Here is a 15048-nt window from a genome sequence, read left to right as displayed (position 1 = left end):
TTGCACAGGCAAGAAATGCAGCATTTTGCCATTCATTATTTGAAGGTAGAGGAAATATAAATAAACTACTAGATTCATGAGTATTTAAATGTCTTGTTTCTTTATTTCAATGAGAACAATTTAAAACTTTCTGTATAATTTCTCAAAGCAGGATTTCTTTATCCTTAAAAGGCAAAAAGTCAAATTAAAGTAGCATCTGGTTAACTGCTTTGATACAAGTTAGGAAAGGGAGAGAACTATAAGGGATTCTAACATGATTTTGTCTCCCAAGGCTAGAAAGAAATACAGGTCTGTATCTTATACATCTTTTTTCCAGAGACGGGTACTGATGGGGAACCTCTGCTTACAATTTCAGGCTCCTTGAGGACTAGATGATCTGAAAAACTGAAGGGTGAACATTTCCCTTCCACCACTTATATGCCATTTCTTTTCTCCTTGTTCTCAAAAGTGTAGCCTCCAATTCTGCTACCCATAGCCTTTTAACTCAAAGGACATACTGAAAAGTGGGAGATATTTTATAGGATCTCATTCTATTACACTATTGCCTGAATAACTGTCACTTTCTTTAATTGAAGTAGAACACTTACAAAGGCCAATGGAGATTGTAGAGGATTGCAGAAGGTGAGGCTCAGATTATCATCTAATTTTTGTTTCCCATTTTAGAGTGAGTATAGGGTAATTGTTAGGAGTTATTAGCAAACTAGATAATAAAGGAGAAGATTCTCCAATTGCTGGCATGTCACAATCAGTGTACATTTATGTCTCAAAGTAATATGAAAATTTTGAAAACAAACTTAGACCAAAAAAAGGAATTAACTATTGAAAATATCTGAGTATAAAGAATTTTCCTATTTAAATCCCTAATAAGTAGGAGAGAAAAAAATAGTTCTTTTATATTTTGAATAAGTTAATTACCTTATTATTGGTAATTTACATTACTAAATTATGACATATATATCTAAGGAGATTATTGGATGATGGCTCACTAACAGTTAGGTGTACTGGCAATGTTTCAGCCCAGACATTGATTCCTGAACATGTGTAGAAAAGTAAAACTCAAAACCTGTTTTTTAAAAAAAAAAGCTTATAGATATAGAAAACAGATTGGTGGTTGCCAAAGGCTTGCCAGCATTGGAGGTGGGTGAAGTGGGTGAAGGAAGTCAAAAGGTAAAAACTTCCAGTTTTAAAATAAGTATATCGCACGAATGTAATGTACAGTGTGGTTAGTATAGTTAATAGTGTATTGCATATATGAAGGTTGCTAAGAGAATAGATATTAAAAGTTCTCATGAGAAGAAAAAAATTTTTAATTATGTATGGTCAACTAGACTTATTGTGGTGATCATTTCACAATATATACAAGTAGCGAATCATTATGTTATATAGCTAAAAATAATATAATGTTATTTGTCAATTATACCTCAATCAAAAAAATATAAAATAGGAAAAAAGAGTAAAATATCTTTAACCCAAATGCATTATCCAAGCACTGAGGAAAATAGTGAAAAGGTTAGGATTGTATTCTAATATATTTTAGAAGGCGACAAAGCAAACATAATTGCAAGTGGCTCTCTGGAGTCTGGTGAATATCATGTGCATACAAAATGGATTATTAGTACGAGAATATACTTTAAGTACAAATTAGCATTCCTCGTGTAATTAGTTATTTAGAGATTCTCACTGAAACATTAAACTCTGGAAAATGTTCTTAATTGCAGCGTAACATTATTGTATACCAGCTGTCCCGTTATATCACAGCATTCCCAAATACCAGTTGACCTATGTAATGTTGAAATTATTTTTAATCAACAAAAAAATCATACTTCAGAAATTTCATGCTTTATCCAATCACTGTAAGAGCAGAGAAAATGCCTTTTTGTTTTTAAATCTATTCATAAAAAGATTACAGACAATATGATTATATAGCTTTGTGTAGTTTCAAAGAGAATAAAGTTCAAATTGTTATTGGAAGTTCTATAATGATTAGAGCCTAGTTTCTTAAATTAGAAAGAAAAAATTAAAATTGAATGAATTAGCATCACTTGCTGAATCAGTCATGTAAGCATGTAATCCAGAGTTAAGGATCTATAGAATGGGGAGATGTACCTAAAGACTTCTACACTGCACAGGCTCTCCTCATCTTTCAAAGGGTCACATGAGGTCTTAGCTTGCTTTCTCCGCTTGTAAAATTTGCACTCAGTTAAGTTTTGTGGAAGAAATCACCGAGGAGATGAAAGGATCAACAAGCTTCCTGCCTTTGGCATAGGACATATTGCTACTTCATACATCTTGATTTCATTATTGCCTACATTTGTTATAGTATTTAGCTAAAATGCACTGAATAAATGATCCTATTTTATTTTCAAGCAATGGTTGAATTGGATGGAGATGATGTAAGAGTTTCCTCCAGAGGAAAATATGCTGAAAGGGACATTGTGCAGGTAAGAAATTTAATGAAAATTATTTATTTTGTTCATTGTGAAGAGCCCGTGTCAGCTCTGATTTGTAAATGAAGAGTTTAAATTGAAATCAAGCGTCTCAGGTTCTGTTTAATTTAGGCAGTTGATTCTCTATAAAATGCATGTTAAGTAATGGCTTAGAATAAGCACCAAATTACTTTCACCCATACTTCATGTTCACCATATATAAAATAGAATTGTTAATAAGTGTCTTTTCCTACTTTATTATTACCATAAAATATCATTGAGATCTTTAGTAAAATTAAAAGCTAGAAATATAACAGGCTTTTAATGATTATTTATTACTTAGACCTCAATAAAGATTAAATGTATTTTAAGGCAGCTGATACATATTCAGTGTAAGTAAACTCAGTAGAAACAAACCAAAAATGTAGATTTTGTTCTATTTCTCCCATAGGTTATGGTTAGAAAAGTGGAAAAATAGATCTTATAATTATATATAAATATAAAAATTATATAAAATATATAAATAATAATATTAATATAATACATGGTAACATAATAATATGTATAATACTATAATAAAATATAATAATAGATTATATATCTCTATATATAGATATATAGACATATATATGATTCATAATTCTATTAGAATCAAGAAAAATACTTAACTAAAGCCTACTATTCTGGGAGTGAATAGAAAGAAAAAAGGCAGTTAAAATTTATAATTGAAACAAAGGAATTAAATCAACTAAATTTCTGCATACTTTAGAATCTTCATATCTTTTAGGAAGTCAGAAGCAGAAAAAGACTGTGAAGGGAAGACTAAATGGAAAGGAAAGTTCTCAGTACAATTTGAGCACTTAAAGGAGCAAACAATATTATCTCCTAAATAATAACCTATATATTCACCCATAATACAGTCATTAAGATAATCTAATTTGGAATCCAAGAGAATTTGGTTCAAATCCTGGATTGTCCACTGTGATAAGGATAAGCTTTCTAAACTTCAGTGTTCTGGCATTGTTTAAAGATTTTATCAGATAGTATATATAAAATACATTACATTACTGAAATAGAACTCGGTAAAATACAACAAAAATAATTTTAAAAATTAGAGAGGGAGAATAATGTAAAATAATCTGTAAATATATTATAAAGATTAATCTTGACAAAGATAAAGCATTCTTCTTCATCAGTCAGCAAAATTAAGTTTTAAAATAGAAATATCTGTATAACAGTTTTTTAAGAAGATAATTAAATATGATTTAAACCTAATGTTTAAATATTAACATTAAAATGTTAACATTTTAACCTAATGTTCTTGGTAGTGTAAAAAGCACGCACACATGAATAATTCATTTAAAAGCAGCTGAGAAAGGGAACATGTTGATGTGGTCATCTATTTAAGAATCCCACGATGTTTTGTTGTTTTTAAGTAGACCCGCGATTATTCACCTTATGCTGATTAGCATAATTATAAGTCCAAGTAATTACACTTTTCCTAAAAATCTCTCCATAATGTCTAGTTCACAGTAACCAAAAAATCAAATTACTGCATGGAAGTATGAATTTGAAGTCCTTTAAAATGTATTATGTTGCTGTTGTAATGCATTTTTACAAAGTTAAAAGAGACAGCTTTATATCTCATAGTATCATTTAAATGCTGCTTAAGGGAAACTGGTATTACTCTCTCCCTTAGAAGATAGTTAAGGTTGCTCACATCATTAAGATTTACTTTAAGAGGATTAACATGTTATGTTAGTGACAACCAACAGTTGTTGGTTATTTTATTTATAAAACAAAAATTCCCTTGATCATGAAAGTATTTCATCTCTAATTGGATATGCTACATTGGACAGAACAGTGAGATAGGACTCAGATCTATGATCTTGAACAAGTCAGTAAATCTCCTTTGAGCCTTTCATTTGTTACCTCCAGACTCTCCATTCTTTTATCTTTGCTCTTTCCATGATGTGGTGAGTCTCAGAGGAAGTAACAGACATGAAAATACTTTGTTACTTATCAGTATAAGATACATAAACACACACACACACACACACACACACACATATATATATATATATATATATATAATTATATATTTCCTCTCATTGAAAGTCAAAATCTTGAGACTAATCTATCACCATTAAGTGACACTGAGATCACCAAAGATTTTGAAGACACCTGACGATATAGCTAAACACTCAAGGGATTCTACCATGTAAAGTTGAACTGAAAGAGTCATGAGATCTCACAGATACTGAACAGGAAACTAAAATCTTCCCAGAGAATTAGTAGCCTCCTGAATGACAGTGACACCTTGACTTACATGTCTATATTTAGTTAAGGATATCTGATGCACCCTTTTCTAATTTCATGGAAAAGTTGCTAAATGGTATTTGGTCTAATAAAAATAGTTCCCGGGGCTTCCCTGGTGGCGCAATGGTTGGGGGTCCGCCTGCCGATGCAGGGGACACGGGTTCGTGCCCCGGTCTGGGAAGGTCCCACATGCTGCGGAGTGGCTGGGCCCGTAAGCCATGGCCGCTGAGCCTGCGCGTCTGGAGCCTGTGCTCCGCAACGGGAGAGGCCACAACAGTGAGAGGCCCACGTACCGCAAAAAAAAAAAAAATAGTTCCCACTGGGCTTCTCTGGTGGCGCAGTGGTTTAGAGTCCGCCTGCCGATGCAGGGGACACGGGTTCGTGCCCCAGTCTGGGAAGATTCCACATGCCGCAGAGCGGCTAGGCCCGTGAGCCATGGCCGCTGAGCCTGCGCATCCGGAGCCTGTGTTCCACAACGGGAGAGGCCACAACAGTGAAAGGCCCACATACAGCAAAAAAAAAAAAAGAAAAAAGTTCCCAAGGTAAACATTTATATATCACATTGTGTTCAAGAATTACCATTTTTTCTCTTCACCTTGAATAAAATTTTAAAACCTTCCACCATTACAGGTTTCCTGGTCCTACCATTCACTAAAACATTTTTTAAATGAGTTATTTTTAAGAATAGAAAGATTCTTGAATATTTATAATATTGGAGTTGCAAGGGCACACCAAGAATAATATTGTCAATCTTCTTACCACCAGGAAATATCTAAGCCATCATAATCAATGCTATAAACACTGCTGGCTAAAATAATATCAGAAAATAGGGTCTATTTAGGCTCTCTTACCTTTTTGTTTTGTAAGAAACTGAATGAGATATTGTACTAAATCACTTAGCAGAAGGCCTCTCACCTACCAGTTGCTCAACAAATGCATTAATATCAGTTTCAGTTATTATTATTAGTATTTTGGCATAGTCCAGTGGGAAGGCATTTTTATGTCACTGTTTCATAGTAACTGTACCTTGACATATGACACTGTAGTCAGTCTTATGTGTGATTATGTTCATTGCCTCAAGATTCACTCTCATATGACTATAATATAAACAGTATGCAGGAAGAAATTCTATGGTTGTTATTCTAAAACTTAAATGAATTATTTTCTTAAATCAATATATGTAAAGGCTTTCCATTTGTTTGTTTGCTTGCTTGTGCTGTGGATTGGCCATTGTATATAATGCAATATCATTTCTCCTGGCTGCATTCAGCTGCTGTCCAGCCTATCACTCCCTTAAAAATTATATTTAAATCATATCTTTCATTAGAAGGAGAATAATTACCTTGAAGGCTTAGACTTGAAAATCACTAATGGAGCTCTGCAAAGTAGGAGCAATCAAATAAAATTGAGCAGAACCACAACTAAAAGCTCATTTGCCCAAACTGATTCAAACTTTTTTCACAAATAGGCAGAGCTAGCTGTTAGAGCAACTACATAGAACATTTTCCTTGTACAGGATAGATGCTAAAAAAAAGATGTAGTGTGTCAAGGAAATGGTATATTTCAACTGAACAGAATGCATTTATTTGTATTCTTCATATGAATGGGATAAATGAGTGCAAAGTAAAAATTGATTTGTTCCTCTAACCTGAACAGTTTAAGGGTCCAAGTTAATTTGTGGTAATAGTCAGTGATCAACATACATTCACAAATGTGTGAGTGTTATTTTGAACAGGAGGTCCCCAGGTACAGTGATCAGAAATTAGTGATTAAAAGGGACAATAAACAGAGGGGTCTGAGAAGTTGAGTGGAAAATTGTTACTGTAGAAGGATATCAGCAATAATCCAAAAAGAAAGAGAATATATTTTTGTCATCAAAAGTGTAAGGTTTAACATTAATAAGAGGTAAAGGAAACAGAGACACTTGTCATTTTCATCTCTCACTTAGGGAAGTGCCTCATGACTTGACTGAAGAGATGAATATTCCTTTGGAAAAGGATTAGATAATTTAGGTTAGTGAGTAGAAGATTCTCAACATCTTTTTCTCTGCTCCCAACACACATGTGGGATAAGAGTTGCTCCTGTTGATAATATCACTTGCTATAACAGTTACGCTTAACCCAGGGGCAAGGTCCCTTAATACTCAAGGGACGTATCAGAATCTGTGCCCGCATTTAGCAAATGTAAGTTAAATGAGATATATACTTCCCTCCTTGGCTGAAAATTAAGATTTCTTTCTTACCCATTGTTTATGAACATGTTTTAAAGATGAGTAAAAGTGTATGTATTATGAGAACAGTGATTATGAATCTTAGTTTTGACATTCCAGAGTATCATAACATTCTTAAAAATGAATTTATATTTACTTCAATAAAAAATTTAGCACATCCTGTAGCATTTGCTGGAAAGGTGAAACAGCAGGTGTTTTAAAATAACAAAAAGGTCAGGAATTACAGTTTTAGATTATAATACTGGTACCTGAGTTTGAAAGAGATAAAAAATTGGTAAAAATAGTTAAAGTTTGATATGAATGTAAAGAAAAGACTAGAAAGAAAAGTCTCATATTTATATTGCACATAATTTATAAATTAATGAATAGTAATAATAATGACTATCATACTGTACATATTATGGGTTGAACACTATTTTATGCACTTATGTGTTGACTTATTTAATACAGCAACCTAATGAAGTAGGCATTATTATTATGATCCTCATTTTATAGAAGAGGAAACTGAGTCAGAGAGAATACCAACACCACACAGCTAATAAGCAGCAGAACCAGCATCTGAACGTGGGAAGTCTAATTCCAGAGTTTCTGAGAATAGGGAGTAAAAAGATAATTGAATTTAATTACCATGGTCTAAGAGAAGAGTAAAGACCAAAGTAAAAGTAAATATAAGAGCAAAGTTGAGGTAAAGGAAAAACACAGCAGGTATAATATCCCCCTTCCCTAGAGAAGTATCAACTATCTGCTAGAGTGTTGCCATTTCCCTGAAATGTAGGTATTAGCTATAGATTCTTCAAAAACTGATCTCCTAACAAATAGTTTAAAAGATAATTATGTATATGTATAGCTGATTCACTTTGTTATAAAGTAGAAACTAACACACCATTGTAAAGCAATTATACTCCAATAAAGATGTTAAAAAATAAATAAAATTTTAAAAAGGTAATTATGTATATACTAACCATATCATTACTAAATTTTAAAAAACTACTATGCCTTTTAAAATAAGAATGAAATAAGCTATAGCTGAAATTAGAGATCTTTTTCTTATTAATCCCTCACTATGTTGATTCTTATTTTCTTACCTTTCTAATTATAGTTTCAGAGAGAAAAATAAACCTAAATTTGTTTGCACCTCTTTGTCAGGTCTTGTCCAAGTCAGATAATATGACTTCACAAATGTTCATATCCTCCTATTTCTCTTCTCAGCTGAATATTATATTCACTCTGTTAGTTTTTCCTTACCCTTACTTAGCTACCTTTATGGTAAGAGAAAGATTTGTCACCTTTCTATCACACTTTTCTAAAAGTTGTGCTGAGTTTTCCACCTGGTATCAAGACAGGGTAAAATTATGGTCATATGTGTATGCTTCTGTCTATAAGGTACCTTATTTTAAAAAGAAAGGACTACTTTTCTGCTCTTCCTTAAAAGAGACTGCTTTCACTTCATAAATGGTATTACATTTGCTATTTGATTTCTTAACATTTTAACCTGTTTTATCTGTCGCAACCTCAGTGGTTTAAAGTCTGTTTCCTAATAAAAGTTAATTTTCTGAAGGCACATCTTGAGTAACTGCTTAAATCAAAAGTAAATTTTTCAAAATAAATTTAAAACAGTTACATTACAGTATGAGATGAGAGTGTGAACACTCTCTGTTTCTCTGGAGGAAAAACTGATTTAATATAAACTTTAAAATATTATATTTGAAAATTGTTCAACCTCCTGAAATGTCTTCGCTGTGCCTTTTCTCCAAGACCTAAAATTACTGTGTCCCCAAACTATCACAACATTAACAATTACAATCATTCCCAGTTGCTTTCAAGAATCATGATGTCTGTAAGGGGAAATTGAACTAATGCCAACAAACAGCACAGTGTTTATTAAGTAACCATTATAAATGAGAATGGAATCAGGCAATCTATTGCCAGAGTATTCAGTGATAATTATTCTCACATGATTGTTTATATAAAGATAGAACAATCATTTTTATGTAATGTAAAAATAAGAATATTGATATTTGATGATATTTCAATGAGAAGTATACCAAAATCTTATACTGAGGGTTTTTGGTTGTTTATTTTTTGCCTTTCCAAATAACAGATATAAAAAACAAACATTTGGGGCATGATTCAATGTACTGAATATTTTGGGTACCTACTAATGTGAACTGTGTAAATTTTGTATTCATTGTCCATGTGATTTGATGGTCTAGTAATATAATTAAAAATACTTTACATGTGTTTAGGACTCTTTAACAATATACATTATTTTTAACCCTGATTTGAATAATACTTCTACATTGAAAGCTGAATTAAGCATGCATTAATTCCATTTGACAAGAAACTGAGCCCTGAAGAAGATAATGCTCCATCCAATTAGGTGTAGAACTCAAAACTGCAGAATACGTGTAGCAACATGATGGGTGTACAGGACCCAGAGACAAGAGTTATTGTGGGGAAAAACATAGGTAAAGATTACATCCCTTTTTAGGTAAAGTATATATTAGAAAGTTGTGGTCACTGTTAGAGCTATTTGTAATAAATCAAATATCTTTAAAATGCATAGTTATTATCATGCATCTCACCATTACTCCAGGCTTCTCTGATTCTCCTACAACCAAATGTTTACATATGTTGGTTTTTGTGTCTATTTTTTTATTTATTTAAATAGCATGCTAAGGTCTGTTAAATAACTTTCTTTCACCTCTGATTTAGTTTGTGCCATTCAGAGATTATATTGACAGAAGCGGAAACCACATACTCAGCATGGCTAGATTAGCTAAAGATGTCCTAGCGGAGATCCCAGAGCAGTTTCTCTCCTACATGAGGACCAGAGGAATCAAGCCATCACCTGCACCTCCCCCGTACACCCCACCTACACATGTGTTACATACTCAAATATGACTGTGCTCCAAAATGCTAATGTAACTACACTTCAGTTAGAACTGCTGAGTCCATGCTTTTCTTCTGGTGCTCTATAAGGAACCAGGGAATGAGATACGTTTCTCAGTTTGGTTTCAGCAGTATTGGTTTGTATGCTTTCTTGGATCCAAAATTTATTATCTTCCTAAACCAAAACTGTAAATACGGTTGTTGCATGAGCAACAGAAAAATTGTTTAAATGCTTGAAGCAAAATATGGATGTATTCTCTGAATCTTTAAATGTTTTCTAGACAGAAACAGCTAATTTCCAATGTACTGTTGGGAAAAAGCACAACCTGTGTTTTTAACTCAAATATTGTCCTTGACTGCTATGTATATAGGAAAGCAGTCTCTCTATATCAATGTTTACATGTTACTACTTTTTAGATTCCAATACTTTTATAACTGTTCTTAAGAATACAAGTTTTGAATATTGAATTCTTTGTCTTCTAAATTGCAATAGCTATAATCACAAGAGCAATATCTCTTTGAATGACTGTCTGGAGAAATGCAATTGCAAGCAAGGGAAGGTAAAGATACTTTTATATTTCTCAGTAAGTGAATTGTCTTATGAAGCTGTATCTGCTTAGTAATCAGTTCCTCTGTGCCATTTGCCAAGTATGGGAGTTTACACTTAGCAGATGTGTATTCTGAAAGAACATGCATTTTTCATGAAGTTTGGGTTCTAAATTTAGACTGCAATTTGTTTATGTTTTGTAATGCTAAGTAGAAATAATAAAAAGTCAAACATCGTGAACTGTAAATGCACAGAAAATACTTGGTGTAAAAAGTAGCATCTTTATATTACAATACTATGTAGAAAGACTAAAATCCAGAATATTTGACTGTGAACCATGTAGCAGATGTTTTAAACTTTCTATTTCATTGTACCTTGTCTAGATATTTTAAGTCAAAGGGATACTGGCTCTCTTGATTTGCATTCCTTTCCAAGTTGCCACGCAGGGTGCACAGGCTGGAAGTTTTTTGCGAAATTCCCAGTTAAATATACACAACCATGTGACGTAGTGCACAACACATTTGTGAAATAACCCACTCCTATACACTGACTGATCTGCCTATCCACAATTAATTGTAAAGAGTTTTTGCATGTACAGTTTTTATGAGAATTGCAGTTTTGTGACAAGAATGACAGTTGTGTCTAAATTAAAACATATCTTTAGAACAAATGGCCTTAAATTCTCACAGAATTCCTGGAAATGATTGTGAATTACCTTTAAGTAATAGAAAAGTGAATTTATTTTTTTTCTTTTGTGTCAACAATGTAACTGCTTTATAATATTTTCCTTACTTATACCCTATTTACTACTGGTTTATTTCTACTGTATGTTGTTCTCTTTGTCCCACGTTGACTAAGGGTGACTTTTATAAGCATGAAACTATTTTACGGAAAACAAAAATATATACATTCACATATCTAACAGAATCGATGTTATATAATTATGTACTCCTAAATTGTCCATTTTGGAGTATGCATTAAAATCTTTTAAAGATTAACTATTTGCTCTGTAAACTTTATGTATAAATGACATGGAATCTGATGATTTCCTTTACTGGTCTCAAATATTTATGTCAGTATAGTTTATTAGCCTACAATTGTATTATTTGCCTTCATTCATAAGTTCTAAAGAACGAAAATAAATAAGATCAATATTATTTCCTTTTTGTCAAACATGTTATTTTTATTTGAATTGATCAGAGAAAATGAAAGATGTACACTTCTTTATTTAAATAATAGTGTGCCCAAACCTAGTGGGGGCAAATGGTTAAGAAACAGTCCCAGTTACAAGCCTTATCATTTGTATGGCTGAGAATAACCATAAGAAATGTATGTGATGTTAGTTCTATACATAAGATTAGAAAATACCTAGACTTGTCTCTTTGTTGCATAAATGAAAAAATCAAGACTGAAGGGATTAGGTGATTTATCCAAGACTATGTAACTAGAGTAGAGCTCATTACCATTGTGAAACTACTTAAATTTTGTGAGTTGCTGTTAGGAGATGTACAATGAATAATACCAGAGACATATTCCATAAATGCAAACACATTCCAATAGTTGCACATACAATCTGGGTATCAGGGATATGAGCATTAGGTAATGAGCAATGAGAAAGATATGTATCGAGAGAAGAGTGATAGCTCCAAATCATCAAACCTGCTGCAGAAAACAGCAGGACTATAACTGGGCACCCTCAAGACCCCCAAGAGCTTTGGATGCTGTTCTCTCTCTCTAGTCCCTTTCCCTTCCTCTCTGATGAAAACCATTTTAACTACAGGATGAACCCTCAGCCTTCTATTCAATCATCTCCATCATCTGGTTTTAGCCGGTTATATAATATCAATTTCCATTGCTTCCCAAATGAATATTAAAACTATCCAGGCTTGTCTCAATCCTCTTCCCCAACCAATTTGAGTTCATTTGGAGACTCAGGCATAGTTCATAATTTTTCCTTCCATCAAGCTCTCTCCTTAGGCCTCCACCTAGGATATTATTTGAATGTTCTAACTCAAGCCCCAACTCCATCTATGTTCTTTTAAAACTTCAGCTAACAATAATCACTACCTTCTATGAACTCACTTTTGCTTTGCATTTTAACATATTAATCACCTCATATTATATATAAACTATTTTACTTTGTTTAGGGCGTCTTGTCTTCCCAACACCGGAAAATATGATTTAATGGCACCTGGAATAAGTAAATTTTCAAAGCTTTCCAGGTTACTGTAATGTGTGACTAGGGAGTATAACTGTTGCAATTAAAGAACATCAGATGATTCAACCACTACTTTTAAAATTCTCTCTCCCAGCATGTAATATGGGGAGGAAAGAAACGGTAGATAAAACTCTGAATAGTGTTGGGGGGCAGCAGTGACAGTAGGTATGTAGCATAGGCTATTTTGTTCTTTAGACTTGGTGAAGACAATTAGGGGGACTCATGTACTTTTTTTTTTTTTTAACTGTGGCTTATCATCAGTTTAGAACATAAAGAGGTTTCTCTCAAAAGGATGAGGTCGATGTGGTTGTGGGTTTTTTTAATACATCTTTATTGGAGTAAAATTACTTCACAATACTGTGTTAGTTTCTGTTGTACAACAAAGTGAATCAGCCATATGCACACATATATCCCCATATCCCCTCCCTCTAGAGCCTCCCTCCCATGCTCCCTATACCACCCCTCTAGTTTGTTGCAAAGCACCGAACTGATCTCCCTGTGCTATGCTGCTGCTTCCCACTAGCTATCTATTTTATATTTGGTAGTGTATATATGTCCATGCCACTCTCTCACTTCGTCCCAGCTTACACTTCCCCCTCCCCGTGTCCTCAAGTCCATTCTCTATATCTGCGTCTTTATTCCTGTCCTGCCCCTAGGTTCATCAGAAACATTTTTTTTTTTTTTTTAGATTCCGTATATATGCGTTAGCATATGGTATTTGTTTTCCTATTTCTGACTTACTTCACTCTGTATAACAGTTTCTAGGTCCATCCACCTAACTACAAAAAACTCAATTGCGTTTCCTTTTATGGCTGAGTAATATTCCATTGTATATATGTGCCACATCTTATTTATCCATTCATCTGTCAATGGACATTTAGGTTGGTTCCATGTCCTGGCTATTGGAAATAGTGCTGCAATGAACATTGTGGTACCTGACTCTTTTTGAATTATGATTTTCTCAGGGTATATGCCCAATAGTGGGATTGCTGGGTCATATGGTAGTTTTAGTTTTTTAAGGAACCTCCATACTGTCCTCCATAATGATTGTATCAATTTACATTCCCACCAACATGCAGGAGGGCTCCCTTCTCACCAACACTTTCCAACATTTATTGTTTCTACATTTTTTAATAATGGCCATTCTGACCATGTAAGGTGATACCTCATTGTAGTTTTGATTTGCATTGCTCTAATAATTAGTGATGTTGAACATCTTTTCATGTGCCTCTTGGCCACCTGTATGTCTTCTTTGGAGAAATGTCTATTTAGATCTTCTGCCCACTTTTTTTTTGGGGGGGGGGGTTGTTTGTTTGTTTAATGTTGAGCTCCATGAGCTGTTTGTATATTTTGGAGATTAATCCTTTGTCCGTTGTTTCATTTGCAAATATTTTCTCCCATTTTGAGGGTTGTCTTTTTGTCCTGTTTGTAGTTTCCTTTGCTGGGCAAAAGCCTTTAAGTTTAATTAGGTCCCATTTGTTTATTTTTGTTTTTATCTTCATTACTCTGGGAGGTGAGTCAAAAAAGATCTTGCTGTGGTTTATGTCAGAGTGTTTTTCCTGTATTTTTCTCTAAGAGTTTGATAGTGTCTGGTCTTACATTTAGGTCTTTAATCCATATGGAGTTTATTTTTGTGTATGGTGTTATGTAGTGTTCTAATTTCATTCTTTTACATGTATCTGTCCAGTTTTCCCAGCACCACTTATTGAAGAGGCTCTCTTTTCTCCATTGTATGTATGTTCTTGTCTCCTTTGTCATAAATTAGGTGACTATATGTGCATGTGTTTATCTCTGGGCTTTCTATCCTATTCCATTGATCTATACTTCTGTTTTTGTGCCAGTACCATACTGTCTTGATTACTGTAGCTTAGTTTGAAGTCAGGGAGCCTGAATTCCTCCAGCTCCATTTTTCTTTCTCAAGATTGCTTTGGTTATTCAGGTCTTTTGTGTTCCTATACGAATTATAAAATTTTTTGTTCTGACTCTGGGAAGAATGCCATTGGTAGTTTGATAGGGATAGCACTGAATCTGTACATTGCTTTGGGTGGTATAGTCGTTTTCACCATATTGATTCTTCCAATCCACGAACAGTATATTTCTCCATCTGTTTATGTCATATTTGATTTCTTTCATCAGTGTTTTATAGTTTTCTGAGTAAACGTCTTTCACCTCCTTAGGTAGGTTTATTCCTAGGTATTTTGTTCTTTTTGTTGTGATGGTAAATGGGGTTGTTTCCTTAATTTCTCTTTCTGATTTTTCATTGTTAGTGTATAGGAATGCAAGAGATTTCTGTGCATGAATTTTGTATCCTGCAACCTTACCAAATTAATTGTTGAGTTCTAATAGTTTTCTGGTGGCATCTTCAGGATTTTCTATGTTTAGTATCATGTCATCTGCAGTGACAGTTTTAGTTCTT

The 15048-nt window shown here is 33.4% G+C and overlaps 1 protein-coding gene across 1 annotated transcript in view; it reads left to right on the top strand.

Annotated features, from left to right (window-relative positions):
* The window catches only part of LOC132434263 (copine-8), a 189127-nt gene extending 177501 nt beyond the window's left edge, over positions 1-11626 (top strand). Inside the window, exons 14-15 of the mRNA XM_060025952.2 lie at positions 2368-2441; positions 9691-11626. Of these exons, the coding sequence (XP_059881935.2) occupies positions 2368-2441; positions 9691-9879 (263 nt within the window). The 3' untranslated portion in view covers positions 9880-11626. The remainder of the gene's footprint in view (positions 1-2367; positions 2442-9690) is intronic.
* The last annotated feature ends 3422 nt before the right edge of the window (positions 11627-15048 follow it).

The sequence above is a fragment of the Delphinus delphis genome, chromosome 11 (assembly GCF_949987515.2).
Source record: "Delphinus delphis chromosome 11, mDelDel1.2, whole genome shotgun sequence".
NCBI lineage: Eukaryota > Metazoa > Chordata > Mammalia > Artiodactyla > Delphinidae > Delphinus > Delphinus delphis.
This window is presented reverse-complemented; position numbering and strand designations above follow the sequence as displayed.